This window comes from Lynx canadensis, chromosome D2, assembly GCF_007474595.2.
Source record: "Lynx canadensis isolate LIC74 chromosome D2, mLynCan4.pri.v2, whole genome shotgun sequence".
NCBI lineage: Eukaryota > Metazoa > Chordata > Mammalia > Carnivora > Felidae > Lynx > Lynx canadensis.
Window position 1 is genome coordinate 5,228,232 of NC_044313.2, and position 17,087 is coordinate 5,245,318.

Sequence of the window (17,087 nt, forward strand, 5' to 3'; positions counted from 1 at the left end):
GAAACTGTGCTAATCTTCAGGAATGTTTCAAAACGATGGATAATCGCTGTTGCAAGGTAGGAGTATTCTGAGGAAGTAAACCTGTTGGTTTTATTCCTTTTTCATCTTGAGAGAGGGACACAAACAACAAGGCCTAGTGAGAATCCGAACCAGGGGAGTTGAATTTGTTTTTAGCTCTGTTGCCAAGACCGAATGGTTGACAAACGTAGAAAGGGTTTTGTACCATGTTCTGCTCTCAATATGAGTTAGAAAGTCTAATTCTAAAAATCTACTGCTCTTTTTCTCACCCAGTATAGTGTAGAAGTGTCTTTCTCAAGTGACATTATGGCGGTTAATAACAGATGCTTTCTTCAAGGTGAAAAAGAGATTCAGTGAAACCAGCGAGTAGACTCAATGCCTACTCGATCACTCCTATGCCTTAAAATTCGAGTCAGGGATTTTTAGTGTACAAACACCCTCTATGACAAATCCAAGTCCTAAGACTAGAAGAAAGACACAGAAGCTCAACCAAGTGGTCACGTTTCCGCTAGCAACCAAGGAGAACTCTTCAAGAGTCGCGACGTGAGTCCTCAACATTAGACTACGCTGCCCACCCTGTGAAGCTTAACTCTGAAAAAGCTGGCTAATGTGAGTTCAAGGATGGATACCAGCACTTCGAGACTCAGGTGAAGGTCTCTGCTTCCAATACAGCCTCAGATCTTACATGAAGACTTAGCCTTTGCCTCCCTCCGGGAGGATTTTAAAGCACTTCTGGATAACAGGCAAGCACATTTCTACTATCTGAACTGTGCTTATCTTAAATGTCACCTTGCCATCTGGCACTGTCTGATCCTACAGCGGAGCTCTAACGTCAGGCCACCACCAGTCAGATGCTATCCACAACACGGCGGCCGAGCAACTCCTGTCCTTGGGACATTCATTGTGTCTTCTAACTTCCTTGGTTTTGGAGTTGTTGCACCAGAACTGACGGGCGCCATCTTTAATTACATTTAAGAAGCCCCAGGTGTTGAGATGGTGCCTTTGCAGATGCAAAGCTGAACAAGCACACAAATATTTAGGAGACCGCAGGGGTTGAGTTTGTCCATTTCTAAGCTGGGGATGGTAAAACTGCGTGTCCAGCTGTACCATTAATATTTTAATACGGACTCCTGAAAGCTTCTGGGCATCACTGCTCATCCTGTGGAGGCAAAGAAGCCTCTGATACATGCCAAGCAGAGGAAGAGCAGGAAGTCTCGCAACACAGAAGGTATCGAGCTATTAAGTTACAGATTTTTTAAAAAGGCAGATAACGGCATAGAAACAATGCTATGTGGCATCTATGTAACTTCTATAGGAAATGATCTTACTGCACTATTAATGACCTTTTATTCTTCTAGAAGTTTACAACAGGACTCCAGTAGTAAATGATATCCTCCTTAACAGCATACACTTTTCATGGCGACAAAAGCTGAGTAAGAATGTTTTGACTTCCAGGCTTAACATTCACTTAGATACGTAGGAAATCTTGCAGGAAAGTCCCACTCGAAGGACACCAGGGTTAAAAACAACAACACTCTCTTTGAAAGACAGGAAACATACTCAGGGTAGCGGGGTGGTTTAGAGGGTGTGCTCGGGATTTAAATACTGGCCCCATCAATTCCCAGCTGTGCGTCTTTTGGCAAGTTACCCAAGCTTTATGCTTCGATTTCCGCATCTGTAAAATGGGCATAAAAACCCAGCCGTCTCAGAGCGCTGCCGTGGGTTTTACGGCCATGAGTACCGCATGTCCCCACAGCGGCGCCTGGCATGTAGAAAGCAGCCAAATACTCATCTTGAGTCATAGGGGGCAAACACGGAACACATCACAAAGAAGGACTGCATTCAATAAGAAAACGAAATAAGCGCTTCATTCTGAAGCTGGCATTTAAACCCAAAGTTAAAGAAAACTGCAGGGTCACTAAAGCAGATGTCTTGAGATAAAAGTTTTAAGTTCTAGCGAGTTGGTGGCACAGAAGTAATACCTTTCCTTCCAAAACCCAATTGATTCAGCTTCTAAAAACTGACACTGTTTACTCAACAGACGGGGCAGCATTTGGGGCAGTGGGAAGATTCCAGGATGAAGATTACGATCATTGCTGCCCAAACTTTGACCGAAACGCCTCCGTTGTGGCTTATGCCTCTCCGTACGTGTTGGCTTCGGAATGTGCTCCTGGGGAAGGCGGCAGTGTGAGACGGACCTGGATGGATTTGAGCCTCTCACAGCCAGAATCTCCGCAAATCAAGGAGATTTTACTTGGTACCAACACTCCTCCGTGAACGTGTCCATATACACACGTGCGTGCCCATACACACACACCACATGTATACTTACACACACACAAACGCTGCTCATCCTTGGAAAGCGCTGCCAGAGGAAACGCTGTCGGCTGGATGGCCTGGTGTCACAGTGCTAGGATTTTAGATTAGACCATCGTGTACAACATTTGATGTGCAACATGAGTCAGACCATAGGGATTTTATACTCAGTGTGTCCCCTGTCGAGATGTCCTTTGGGGCTACAGACTACGTGCACCCTGAACAAGATAAAAGGATGGGCTTCCCGCTCTAGACTTTAATTCTTTTTTTTAAATTTATTATTTATTTTGAGAGAGAGAAAGAGAGAGAGAGAAAGGGTTAGAGAGAGAGAATCCCAAGTAGGCTCCGTGCCATCCGCTCAAGAGCCTGATGCGGGGCTTGAACTCATGAAGCGTGAGATCATGACCTGAGCCGAGATCAAGAGTTGGACGCTTAATCAACTGAGCCACCCAGGCGCCCCCAGACTTTAATTCTCTTATCACCTACACAAGACTTTATGCCCCAAAGTGTCCATCACATCCCTTGCTATGAGGACACAGCACCCTATGGCTTCTCCCTCACAGATATTCCTTGCCCCCCAAACAAGACTCTCCTCCTATGGCGAGATGCAAAGGCTTGGGTCTGAGATGCCACCACACACCTGCATCTCTGTCATGAGGCTGGGCCCTGTGGAGGTGCCCTAGTGAGTAAGGACACAGGGACAAGGCTAGACTGATGTACAGGGAGCATGTGATTCCAGAGGCCACAGGTCAAGCCACCTTCTCACTGTAGAAATAATAGAACATGTCGGGAGAAGCTGGACAGAATATCCAGAGAAGGAAACCCTAAACAAGTGCCCCTCACTTGGAACCAAAGACCACGTGGCTTTCACCCGCATGTGGCTCTGGGGTAATGCTCCCAGACTTCAGGGCTGGCAGCAGGAGACAGATGGTGGAGTGGTGGGAAGAGGGAACAATGCAATCTTCATGCTAAAACTGAAAACAGACTCTCACTCATCATAGAGTAGCATAAATCAATACAGTGTGGCCACACCTTCCCTGACAGTTTACCCCGTGGGACCCCTGGGATCAGAGGCACCGAATCAAACAATTTTGGGGCATGAATCACATCTGACCTTTGAGGGGGCAGTGCCCCCTCCCCTGCCCCGGGTGTAGAATGCCTAGGCTGGGTGCCAGGCCACGGCCACTCTGTAGGAGAGACGCAGGTCAAGTTCACGTGTGGGATCACAAGGTGGAGAGCAGAGTCTGCACCCACCAGCTCCCGCACTCTGCGCAGGGGCCTGCCTGTGGTTCTGTTCAGCAAGAGACCCAGGTCTATGTTTTTTTCAATGACATGGCAAGCCACTGTTTGTTGCATCAGGGAAAAGGCAAATCAAAACCACGATGAGACACACAACACATCTATCACAAGGGCTAAAACGAAAAATAGCGAGGACAGCAAATGCTGGCAAGGATGCAGAAACACTGGATCGTTCTTACATCGCTTGTGAGAACGTAAAATGGTACAGCTATCGCCTGGCAGCTTCTATAAAATTAAACATGTAGTTACCATACAACCCAGCGTACCTACCCCAGGGCATTTACGCCCGAGAAATGAACTTATGTTCACACACAAATCTGTACATGAATGTGCATAGCAGCTTTATCCATAGTAGCCCCAAACTAGCAAGCACCCAGACGTCCTTCGTCAGATGAATGGTTAAACCATCTGTGGTCCATCCATACCCTGCAAGGCCACCAGACAAAGAAAAGGAAGAAACTATCGATATGCCCAACAGCCTATGTGAATCTCCAGGGAATTAAACGGAGTGAAAAAAGTCCATCCTAGAAATGTTACATTCGGTAGAATTCCATTTATGTATCACATTGGAAATGCCAAAATTTTAGAAGTGGAGAAAATATGAGTGGCTGCCCGGGTTTAGGGAGGGGGGAGGGGGAGGGGCGAGAAGGATGTGTTATCGATGGGCAACAAGAGGGACCCCTTGTGCTGGTGGATTCAAGAACAGGCGCGGAGGACACACACAAGTACAATGGGAATATCGGTGTAACACTGGTGAATCCTATCCATGCCGACTCCCTGGGAGCAGAATCGTGCGATAGTCTTGGAAAACGTTATCATCGAGGGAACCTGGCTTTGTAAAGTATACACAAGATCTCTCTGTATTTCTTTTTACAACCGCACTGCCTATGAATCTATAACTATCTCCATAAAAAATGCAATAAGAAATAAGGGGGGGAAAAAAAGGAGGTCGGGGGAATTTCTTCCAGAAATCACATGTGATTGAGAACCCAATGATCATTGCTGGTGCTTACAGGAAGTAGAGAACACAAGAGCTGGAACGTTAACCAACAGCCTTCACAGCGAAATGATAAACCGGGCACAGGATTAATATTTAATAAGTATGAAGAAAATGCTCACTCTTTAAAGCTGAAATGAGAAAATGCAAAGACCTTTCAAAAACCTCGACAGGGTGAGAAACACTTGGGCTAATAAACACATGTGATTAAAATACGACGGCAAATGGATGGCAAGAGATAGACAAAGGTCGCCTCTGACGAAGGCTAAGGAGGGGTTAGGGCTCAACTCCCTCTTTCCCCAGGGGGAAAAAGCCCCGCATCGGCACAAGGAAATCACCCCATCTCCAGGTCCGTTTCTCCAAATAATTGTCTGCACCGCAGAATGGGGAGGATGTGTCCTTTGTAGGAGAGCCCCCATGGTATCCAGGCAACACCACTGTGCCCACCAGATGTGAATTAGGCACCTTGTAAAAGGTGAGAGCTTTCCTCCCGGTACTTACTTATTCTGCATCATGTTCATTATCACCCAGTCGAAAGGGTAGACGTTCTTCCCAATGAGGTTCTTAAACATGATGAATGTTTCCATCAGGAAATCCTGAAATAAAAAACAGAACACTGAAACAGCCCACCAAGAGAAAGGAGAAAACCAATCCCCCCTTGAATAATTATAGTATAAATGACTTCATTTTTTTTTTTTTTTGGCTGAACGAAAACAATCTAAAAAGTAATGAAGATGTATTTCACAGGAGCTGTGCCTTACTTCTACTTTTCTGTTTGCCTGAGCACCTCCTGTCTGCGATCACGTTTTCAGGGATGTATTCAGAAACAGCACCCGGGTACATCTAATGGTCATAAGGAGTAGATTTTCAGGTTACCCATATGCATTCTTTCTGCTTGTAGGGAAACAGATATTTTGCAAGCATCACATGCGGGCTGTAGCTATTTGTTCTGTTTACTCTAAATCCATTTTTCATTACGAACAGGGCCCATCAGGTGGAATACGGGGTATTAACATCCATTCCTTGTTTTTAATGTAACTTAACAAGGAAAAGGCTCGGGCGGGAACTCCCGACCACCTGCACCTGTTCAGCTCGCCATGACCCTCTGAGCATCTACGCGGTCGCGTGGTCACTTTCATCTGGCAGCTACGACCCCACATGCTACTCAGCGATTCCTGTGCTGTCTTGGGCACGATTCTTTGCTCTTCACGGGGCATGCCCTGCCCTGCTACCCTGCTTCCACGCTAAGACTGCTCCTGGCATCAGGAAGGGACACCCCTTTTCCTGGGGGCTCCGGCCTGTGCCTGTCAGAAGTAGGAGAATTTCATGAGCCTGACAGCTTGGCACTTGTTCCGAGCTGACTGGAACAAAACTAGCATTTATCCTCAAAAGCACACGGCCCCAGGAGTCTGCATGCTCCCTCAAGGTCCGGGGTGGGCCGGGGCAAAGCAACAGAGCCTTCTCTTAGAAAAATGAGGCCGTGGCCAGAGATTGCCCAGTGAGTGGCTGTGTGTCATTTATTTAATCTACGGAACCATAAGGAGGTGCAACGGCCGTGAGGACTCAGGCGACGAACGGAAGGAAGCTAAACGGCCAGGAACGCGATTCTTAGCAAAGTTCGAAACAGGCGGTTCTCGCCAATAGGTACAAGCTCGATCTGACAGAATCAATAAGCTGATGTGCAAAGTTAAATGCTTTCACGGCAACCTTAACGGCAATGTCGGGCTCTGGTAAGTCGTGCCTGCGGTGGGCCCCCCACCATGACTGAGACCTCAGGGAGCAACTGTGATCCCTTCCCCCTTTTTACAACAGGGGCCCCCAGTCGAAGAGAGGTACGGGACGTAGCCAAAGTCTAGAGAGAAGAGGCATCCCGACGTCCTCCAGACCCTGCTCACACGAGCTCGGACCACCAGGGGTGCTCCGGGCAACCCAGACACAACGCACAGCACCTCTCCCCCCCGTCAATGACCGCCATGCAGACCTCACCACTTAAGTTTCCCCGCTTTGCCAAGACTTTCACATTTTAATGACCAGGTTGCACATTTGGCCGGCTGGGTGCCATAATTTAGCCACATCTCTATTTGCATAAAATTGCTGGCTTTCTTGCTGATCACTCCTCAAAGCCTGATAATTGAGATACAGGGTCTGGGTTTTATTATTCTGGAAGAGGAGCATATTTTCCCAACTCCCTGATTTTTTTTTCTAGGAAACACAGCCCCATACTTCATTAGTATGGCTCAGCTGTTCAATGTTGGTACTTTGCTGATCAGACAAAACTCTGCGTATTGTGGAGGATGAGGTTCTGCAAAGGCGTCCTTGTCGGTCTGCATAATTTACTAGGCATGGCGATGGTCCCCACCATGGCCGATGAGGCTTAGCAGACTATTACGCTGGAAGCTCCGAGTCAACAAGGGGAGACAGAGGACTGATACAAGGTTTTTTGTGAAAATTTCAGCTCTCAGCGCCAATTCCTTCCCGCGGCATTTTCCAGTTTGATTGTTATGGGGGTACCGGATGCCCCATACGATAAGTGGGCAGCTCTAACAAAAGGCACCAATGCATAGGCGGAATCTTCTTGTCATAAATCCACCTGCTTCTATCTATCCCTACCCCCATCCACCTGAATAAACTGTCATCCTCTCTCACCTGGACTGCCAAGGAGAATCCTAGCCCGTCTACCTATGTCCCCTATTGTCCCTCTCGATCCCCACGCTTGACCCAGAATGGCCTTTTCAAGTTGTAAACCTGGTCAAGGCACCAACACTTCCCAACCTCCCATTCAGCCACATCCCCAGGGGGTTCCCAGTGTTCTGAGATTAAAGCCAAAATGTTGTGACTCCCAGAAGTAAGAAATTCTGCGTTGCCAAAGAAATAACTGTTTGAGAGAAGGACCCTCAACAGATGCTAAACTCATCAGACGAGGAACTGTCAGGGGATTGGATATCTGCTGACATTTTGTGCGTGCCCAAGTATCACCCAAAGACTACGCGCTAATTGTAACGGGGTACATAGCTTCACAACGGGGAGATCGGGCTGCTCCCGCTGTCAACCAAGCAATCAAACTTCTCGTCAGTAATGGTCAGCTTGGCAATCCCTGCCTCCCAGTGGGCACAGCATCAAAGAGCACTTAACACCAGCTCTGAAGCACCCTTGCCAAAAGGATGAACTTGAATTTTAGGCCAACCTTCCAGTCTGCAGGACATATGGAGGGATGGAGAAACACACTGAAAGGCATCCCAAAGCAGCACGGAGAAAGAAAAAAAAAAAAAACCAAGGTGAGGCACTTGTTCTAGCAGAAAGAGAGACGAAGGAGGTACAACCACATGCGATGAGTGAATGTGGGCTGGATCCCGATTTGCCGAAGCCCCTAACGAAAGACAAGAAAGACTGGACAGAATTGAGAGAATGTGAATACCAATGGCACCAATGAGGGCATGGCTGCTATGTTCAGGAAAGGCAATGAGGCCACTGGAGAAGATCTTCATTCCCGAGAGAGGCCTGCTGAACCACCAGGGGAGACGCATGGTTCTCACACACTTACGGGATGTGGCTGCCCAGCTGGTGAAACAGAGAGACGCGGTGGAGGCAGACATGGTGTAGTGCTCACCACCGATGCCTCTGGGGGACAGGGGCAGTAGTTTTCGCTGCACTGTTCTTTCAGCTTCTCCGTATGTTTGAAGCTTCTCACGATAAATAGGGGAAAGAGTACAAGCGAAACTGGGGGAAGACGCCTGAGAGCCAAGGACCCCATCAACGCCGGCACTGGGTCTTGACTCCGCGCTGCAGTTCCGCAAGATGTTGCCCCCCGGGGAAAGCGGGCGCAGCGCCCACAGACCTCTCTCTTTACTGCCGCGGGTGACTTTACGATTACCCCAAAAAGTTTACTCAAAAATTAAAAAATAAATAAGTAAATAAATAAGTGTCTGGAAAAATAATTTTAAAACAATTCAGGGGAAAATAGCAAACAAACGGTGTAGAAAGTCGACAGCAAACAAGCAAAGAGCACAGAGTGTCTCCGCTTGGCCTGTGGGGTCCATGCGGTTTGACATCCCAGCCTCTGTCCAGGCTCATCTCATCCCTGGTACTGCTGCCCCCCCCACCGACGGCCTCCCCCCACCAGAGGCTCCTGTACATGCTGTCCCCCCTACCCCCCCAACAAACTGCATGGCTCTCCCTTCTTCAATACTCCACAGTCCTCTCCTTTGTAAGGGAGGCTTCCTGACCACCCAACCCAGTCCAGTCTGGCTATTTTACAAGCACCATGCCCTTGCAGCATGGATAGCTGGAATTGGTTGGAAGGACTCCCTGATGAGCTGCGATGTTCTCCACCAGAATGTAGGCCCAGGAGGACAGGAACTGTCTGCTTTGCCCACGACTTCCTCCACTGTGCTAACACAAAGTTGGTGCCCAATAAATAGCCACTGACTGGATTCACTCTGAAAGGGCTCTGCACCCCCCAGATTCACCGTCCGGGGAGGAGGACCTACACTCCAGCTTCGTCTACAAGGAAATGGTCACAAGAAGTAGAGAAACGTGTTCGGCGCAAGACTCCTCCTCCCGCTCAGGACGCCACCCACACAGGCTGCAGGTTACCCCGTGGTGGCTGCTTCAACATCGGGATGTTTCCCGGGCGTGGATAGTCACCTGCTCCCGTCCTTGCTTTCCCAACCCCCACAAGCATCCTCACTCACTGCTACCGGGCGTGAGACATCAGCACCACCTGGGTACAGGCTGATGGCCGAGTGGGACAGACAAGGAAAGGAGGAAGGAGCACAGGGCGTGCGTCCGCCTGGCGAGACCAGGGCAGGTGTCAGGTCAGGGTCCTCCGAAGGGGTGGGACTGAAGCTGCAGGAAGGGGGTAGGGCATTCCAGATAGAGGGCCCTGCTCACTCACAGGTCTGCCAGGTTGGCTTCTTTAGGTTAGAACCTAGAAGTGGAGGGCCACCTGGGCGGCTCAGTCGGTTAAGCGTCCGACTTCGACTCAGGTCATCATTTCACAGTTCATGGGTTTGAGCCCTGCGTCGGGCTCTGAGCTGACAGCTCGGAGCCTGGAGCCTGCTTTGGATTCTGTGTCTCCCTCTCTCTCTGCCCCTCCCCCCCCACTCTCTCTCTCTCTCAAAAATAAATGAACATTAAAAACAAACAAAAAAAAAAGAACCCAGAAGTGGAGAGGCCATGGGGACAGGCTGGGCTGCTTGGGGACACACGGCCAGCCACGAGTCCAAGGTAGAGGCAAGAGGGCTACAGTACTCGGGTGCCACGTTCACTCGACATTTAACCAGGAAGCGTCACTTCTGCCCCTACTGTCCTTGGATATGGGACACTGCCCATTCAGTCCCTCAACAGACGCTTCGTAAAGGCCACCTACTGGGAAATTTGGGATAAGCATCAAGACCGCTCTCTTCCCTGCAAGGTCCGGGGCACTGTGCATCACTTCTCATCTTACCGTGGACACTGCAAGTTCTCTCCTGGTGTTCCTGATTCTGACACTGGACACGGAACAGCCAGCAGCCCATTCTGCAGCCCGGCATCCCCACTGCGGTCCTGCGAGGCTCGCCATGCTACAGAGATCGCCGTGTCGCGAGAGAGTTTGGAACGGAACGTGTCGGTTCCTTTTCTTTTCTGGATCAGTCTATCTGCCTCACGCTGTGCTCCATTCTCTCACTGTCTTGGGGTCTAAGGGACCATTTGAGAGACTATAAAATTAACAGCTCTGAGGCACGTGACTTTGGTCTTGATAGGAACTGCGATTTCGTATGGGAATCACTCATCCAACCAAAAGAGGGCTACACTTGAAAACCTGAAGCAGCACTTGTTACAAGGAAATAGTCTTGAGAAAATGGCCTAGACTATTTTCCTCCTGCAGCACTAACTAACTTTCAGTTATTTAACACAAAATGATCTCTTACTTTTGTGAGTGGTTGTCAGAGTAGAAAAACAGTCAAATACTTTCTAGGTATACTTAATGGACAGGAACACATTTTACAAAGGTTCCAACAGATTAACAACAATAAAATAGGTCTACGATCCTTGCAGTTTGAATTCCTGATATCCAAACCACAAATGCCATTTTATAACGGAAATCAAATCGTCTGCAAATAATTGATTTTCTGAACTGCTGTGTCTAAGGGGGAAAAAAATAAATCCCTGGGGAAATCAGGACCACAACATGGAGTAAGTATCTGATCGTCTGCTCTGTACAAGGAGAGAGGGCACACGCTCGGAATTCAGCAAATTATAGTCATTTCTAAAAACCATTTTGTAACATCACTTTCACAATGCACTAAAGGTTCTCTACCAACAGCACCTCTTAATAGTTGAGATGAAATATGTTTAGCGATTTGCATGTGGGGATTTTGATCACAGGACTCTTCTGATAAAGGGCAAATTATTAATTAGATCCTAATTACTCAGGATGGGTGTACTTCTCACTCGAAAAACCGTATTCTTCAGTCTGGAAGGCTAGTTAGGAAAATGTGCACATAGTTTCACCTACAACTATCCTTTCGGTGACCCAAACGGGGCCGAGGGATCCAGTGAAGATTCACCGGGGGCATGGAACATCACGTATATCCAATGTGAATTCACTGTGCCGTAACTACTCAAGACTGGCAGGATATAAATGTAACACAGATCCCCCCATGAGCACACCCCTACTTTAAACTCCATGGTGATGATTTTGAAATGAACTGAACACCCAGAGACACATACATACACATACACACATACACTCTTGCTCCTTTGCTTTTTATTCAAGGAAATCCGCTATGATTTTAAGATGCAGATTCATTGTTGTCTCCTTAGAAATTTAAATACACACACGCACACACACATACACAGAAGTGCATCCACGTGGACGGACACACACACACACACACACACACACACACACACTCACAGTGGCAACAATTAATAAGAACATGTTCTTCTTAGAAATAATCCTCTGAAAAAAATCATTAAGTGCATTCTTTTGCCCTTCCCTCAGTAAGGGAGGTTTAACGGTATGCAGCGTAAGCAACCTAGTCGTGGAGACAGTAATAGCATCTGCCGTACCCTATAGGAATCCAGGGGTCTCAGAAATGAGCTCTGCGTTACTAGATTCCAGAGCTGAGGTCAACAGCTAATCGAGAACTCCGCCAACAAGTGCGGCTGCAGCTTTGCGGAAGACATCTGCCATATGGCCGTGGGATCTCAGGCCATTAGGGAGGTGGTTCCTAAGTGGTAACTTCCCCTCTATTATGCTTCTCCTAATTGAGCTGTGTCATAGTTGTATTGAGGATGACTAGAGAATTATTAGGAGAAATGCTGATGAGCTCCCATGACTGGAGCTAATTAATACCAGAGTATAATTTAAAGCTGAAAAGACTTTCTGGCTTCTGCTACCGAGAAGCCAGTCAACAGGTGAACGGGAGTTACCGGCAGACTCTCCTTGGGACATCTCCACATCTTTAGTGATCCCTGAACACGGGAGAGGGAACCCATCAGAGAAGAAAGCTCGTTCTGGGCTGAGATGACGAGTCCCTCCCCAGTTCAGTGTAAGAAACAAGCCTGTGGGTGGGGACCCTCATCTTCTTAGAGATGTGACTTCAGTAGGACCTTGCCAGGTGGCTTCTCAAGTCAACTGGAGCCAAGTCCCCGTGCAAAATCACATTTAAAATGGAAATCTCCACACCAGTGTTTTGCCTAAAATGCTGCCCCCTCCCCACGTGGTTATAAGGGTCAAAGTAACACTCACAACAACATCAGTCCTCATTTTTCCAAAAGTCTTGATCAAATGGGCGTAATGATAATTTTCCATCTGTCGTAAAATAGCTGTCATACAAGCCACGAAGTTTCCCTGTAAAGGAGTCAAAGGGCACAATTAGAGAACAACATTCTCGAGAACAACGGGGAAAGTCGGTATCGACTAAGAGTCTGGGGGCAAAACCAGCAGAGAAGCAGTGGGGTGTGGGTGGGGGCCCCCGAGCTCTGGCCCCCCGGCACGTGAAGACCGGTCACTGCCAACCTCACCATCTTGGCTTTGCTCTATTTCCTTCTCTCTAGCTGCACTAAATGCTTCCTGACACACGGTTGTGGAGGCTGGAAAAACAAGCTTTAAATGTTTTTGCATTAAATATGCAAAAATGAAAGACGAGATTGGAACCACTGACACTTGTGTTCTGTGCTCCGTGGAAAGTTGCTGCTCTTATTACCAGGCGAAATGTGTGTGCAGCCCTTCCTCTTGGGCCGTGGCAAAGAGAGGCCTTTTATTTCTCAAAATCTGCCCGTGTCCCCCTTGGCCAATTTGGAGGCAATCACCACCGATTCCACGATGAGTTATGGTCCAATTCTCTTCCACAAGAAGAATGTGAAGAGGCATGCAAGCTCATCAGAATGTAAAGTGGCAGAGAGGACGGTTTCTCCTGGCAGACGGAGCCGGGCGAAAAGGAAGAGGAGGAGGGAAAACAGAAACCAACACACGGAATCAAGTCATGGAGGAAAGAACGGGGCAAAGCAACTAAGGAAGAGGCAGCCAGTACGTGTGCGGCTGTGGGTGTGTGCGCTGAAGGGGGCTGGGCTTGGTGGGTGGGCAGAGGGTCAGGTGGTCCTGTTACCAATGGGTACAATGTATCCCTTCTGGGGGGTCATGGCTCAACATAAAAACATAAAAACCTTCCTTGCTTTTCTAGATTCCCCCCTAAACTAATGACATTTTAAGAAACAGAGGGAATACATTTTCGCCCATTCGACCAGTACGAGTCTGGTCCAATTACAGGATGAGACATTCTTTCAGACATACCCCAATTTTGCCCTCTTAAATGCGGTCCCGAACTGTGTTCTTTTACCCACCCCACCTCTCCAAGCACTCTACTGGAATACCTAAATGCGCTCTGTATTCATCTGGGCGCATACTCTACAGGGAAATGTTACCGTCCGGTATTTTTCCCAATCCATTTTTTTCCTATAGTATACGTGTATGCTTCCAAATGAGTCCTCAAAGGATGCATTGCACAAACTGAACAAATACAAGAATGACAATATGCTATCTTCCACTTGCATAGAAACATATATTCTTTGTGAATGATGATAATTGTTGAGATTTGATTCCACGTTGGGGTTCAGAGAAAGAGCTGAAGATTACCTGTTTTCCACTGGAGGGATGATTTGGAAAATGGCAAAATGTCCATGAATATGAACTTGTGAAATATGTAAATATCTGGCATCCTCATGACTCCAGAGAAGCTGCCTTTGTATCTCCCTTACTCTTTAGGAGATGCCCTTTTGGAAAATGGTCCTTGTACCATTGACCACCATGTGTCAAGGGCTGTGCTGAGGCCCAGTCCACCACACCACAGATTCTCTTCCTGCCCCGTTTTACAGGCAGTGAGACAGGGGGCTGAGTGTTCCCCTCTAAATGAGTAAATGGCAAAACCGGGTGTAAAGCCAGTACTTCCAGCTGCTAGGCGGGCACTTTGTAGCTGAACTCATCTCTTTCCTCTTGTCCAGATGTACATTTTAATTCTCTTTTGGAGAAACCTGAGGCTGCTGCTAATGGCCAACATGAGTTGGAGACTGACTTTCCCGTACTTCTACAGGCATCAGAGAAAGTTGCAGGAGGGTGAGGAAAGGCAAAGGCGGCCACACACGATGTCCCACTTTCCTCCTTGACGCAGCTATCTGTGGCCGGCCTTTTCCTCAGGAGACACCGGGCTTTTTTAGACCAAGTAGAGGCCTGTATTGGCCAAGATGCACCTGGCAGGGGCTCAAATTAATTTTCTGCAGGTCAAAACGATTAAACAATGGGAACCTACACATTAGAATCGTCGGAAATCACAAAGCCAGCTATGTATATAATTAGATCCAGTATACCCATGTACTTAACTTAAAATATCAAGCCGAAAGTGGAAAGAAAAGCAGAACCCCAGAGCAGTCCTGAGAATGCCAACCGCCCAAGCACTGAGCAGCATGGATGAGAAGAAACAGTGCGCATCCCAAATCTGGCCAGACACTCAAACAGGTGATACGGAGACACTCAACGTAGGCAGCAGACTGCCATGTAATGCTGAAAACTTCACGCAGGGTCAAGACTGGGGCAACTGACATGATGCAGGAATGACGAAATGACGAGAAGGTAGCAATTTCCACAAAGCCAGTCCTGGGAATATGCAAATGGCCAGTCGGGCAGACTTTGCTTTGGATGAGAATGTCATGGAGGCAAGCCAATGGCCTCTTACTCTACGGCAACGAGGACCAATTGGGAATCCGCCCAGGGAAGGGGACAGAGGTAGGGCTGCACCATGAGTTAGAGGGCAAAAGGCCAGGGGGTGCAAATGTATTCTTTATTTCACCTACGGAACTGTTCCAGAGCAGTTGTCCTGTTCAGACTTTCTTAGAGGAAGCAAATCTCACTATTTCAGCTCCCTTCTAAGCTGAAGCCTTGGAACCCAGTTGGAATGGGGTGATATGCCTGCTGAAATCCATAGAAATGTTCCCTATGGCCTTTGGAATGGAGTCCCATGCATGGGGTACCCGTATTTCCAAAGGGAAGCCATGCAGTCACCATTGCTCTACTGTTCTCGTGGACCCCGTGGAGCCCCATGTGGTGGACCAGTGGGTTTCTGGGGAGGCATTCAGTGGGTCGTTATGGAAGCTGTATTTGAAACCAGCCAGAAACTAGAAGCAGAAATGGGGGAGAGCTATGAAAGGAAAACTCATTCTGCAGGCTCGAAAGAAAATTACTATTCTCTGCTTTTTAATTGATTTATTTGAAATGCACTGAGAAGTCACAGGAAGCTTTTACTTTTGAACAACTGATAGGCTGGGAGGTAGGCTGGTGGTGACTGTGCAGAACGCGTCCTGAAACCTGAGTGTGGGGACCAGGTTCCAGCCCCAGAGGCTGAGGAAAAATGAGTAAATAAATAAAAACAAGACATAATTCCTGAGACCTCAAAGCAATGCAAAATAGGGGCAGAGAAGTCAGGATACAGTTGCAGAAAACTTAAAAATCAGGACAGAGAATGCCTAAGAAACAAAAAATGTGAACTTCATTAGTAATCACAGATGAAAATGATATATCATTATTTGCCTGCCAAAACCGCAGAGAAGTATTTAAGGGATGATAATGTTAGCAAGGGTGCAGGGAATGAGCACTCTTCTGCACTGCTGGTGGGAGCACAAATTGCTATAACCTTTTTAAAAAGCGATTTGCCAATAGGTTTGAAAAGTCTTGGGGGGAAAAAACCCCACTCATCGCCCTGGTAATGATACTGCTAACAATCCACCAAAGGAAGTCATTCAAAACTATGGAAGTTTACGCCCAAAGATGTCTGCTGCATTGCTGAAAACATCTGCATGTTCAACAACCAGAAACTGTGTAAGTGATAGGATACGGTATAGGATTGCAAGATAAAATACAGGATGCCCAGTTTAATCTGAATCTCAGATACATAACAGGAAATAAGCATGTCGCAAATACCGCATTGAAAATATTGCATGGGACATCCATATGCTAACTCATCCGTTTATTGTTTATTCGAAGCTCAGGCTGAACCGGGTACCCTGTATCGATCGCTATTTGCCAAGTCAGGCAACCATACCACAGCGTGATCATGACACTAAGACACTAAGCGTCAACTATGCAAATAAGAACTATTTTAATTACATGAGAAAATGCTTGAGGAACAAACCTGGAGATGATTACATATACGTATTTCAGCAATGTAAAGAATACAGCACAAGAAAGAAAACATATCTAAGCAACTAACAAACAAACCAGGTAGTCCTTGGGGGTTGGAGAACAAAACCAGATTACCTTTATAAACTGAAATACATATTAATATTTTAGAAGACGGTCCTGAGAGAAGACAGGTCCTCCCTGTCCCTAAGTTCTGTGTTTCCTGCTCCCCGATCCTCAAAAATCTTATCCTCAGGCCGCCCTGTCCATGCAGACATGGTTACTGCTGTGCATTCCTCAAGTCCTGGACTAAACTTGCCCCTGACCTCCTAGAACAACCCTCAATGCTCCAGTTAAATATGCTTGGGGTCCCAGTGCACCAGGCAGGTGGAGAGTAGGACAGGGAACAGGGAGAACAGAAGACAGGCAGAACGAAGCATTGGTGGTGGAGGAGGGGGCATTCTGTGGCAGGTAGGTTAATGTAAGATGTCACCGAGGGATACAGGGGCAAGGGATTTAAAAAAAAAAAAAAAAGGACAGATGTTGGAAAACGGGAATTGAGGATGAGACCTACCTTTGACACAGTACCTTTGCCAACTCTGCCTAGTTTAAGGTCTTAGGGCGAGTGTTTCATTTAAAAGAACAATCCTAAGGGTTTTAATGCCTGGCCCAGAGGAGTTGAGAGGGTGTGACTTCTCTATATAACAAAGACAGACTTAGACACATGACTTGAAGGTGAGGTATGAAGTTGCTCTTGGAGGTTCGTCAACAAGATAACAATGGTTCACATGATCCTGGAGCTCA

The 17,087-nt window shown here is 47.4% G+C and overlaps 1 protein-coding gene across 4 annotated transcripts in view; it reads right to left on the minus strand.

The window, feature by feature from the left end:
* The window catches only part of DOCK1 (dedicator of cytokinesis 1), a 528,429-nt gene that overhangs the window by 184,420 nt on the left and 326,922 nt on the right, over positions 1–17,087 (minus strand). For all 4 annotated transcript variants that reach the window (XM_030333989.2, XM_030333990.1, XM_030333988.1 and 1 more), the window contains exons 28-29: positions 12,366–12,467; positions 5,132–5,226 (exon numbers count right to left, since the gene is read on the minus strand). In XM_030333989.2, coding sequence (XP_030189849.1) covers positions 5,132–5,226; positions 12,366–12,467 — 197 coding nt within the window. The remainder of the gene's footprint in view (positions 1–5,131; positions 5,227–12,365; positions 12,468–17,087) is intronic.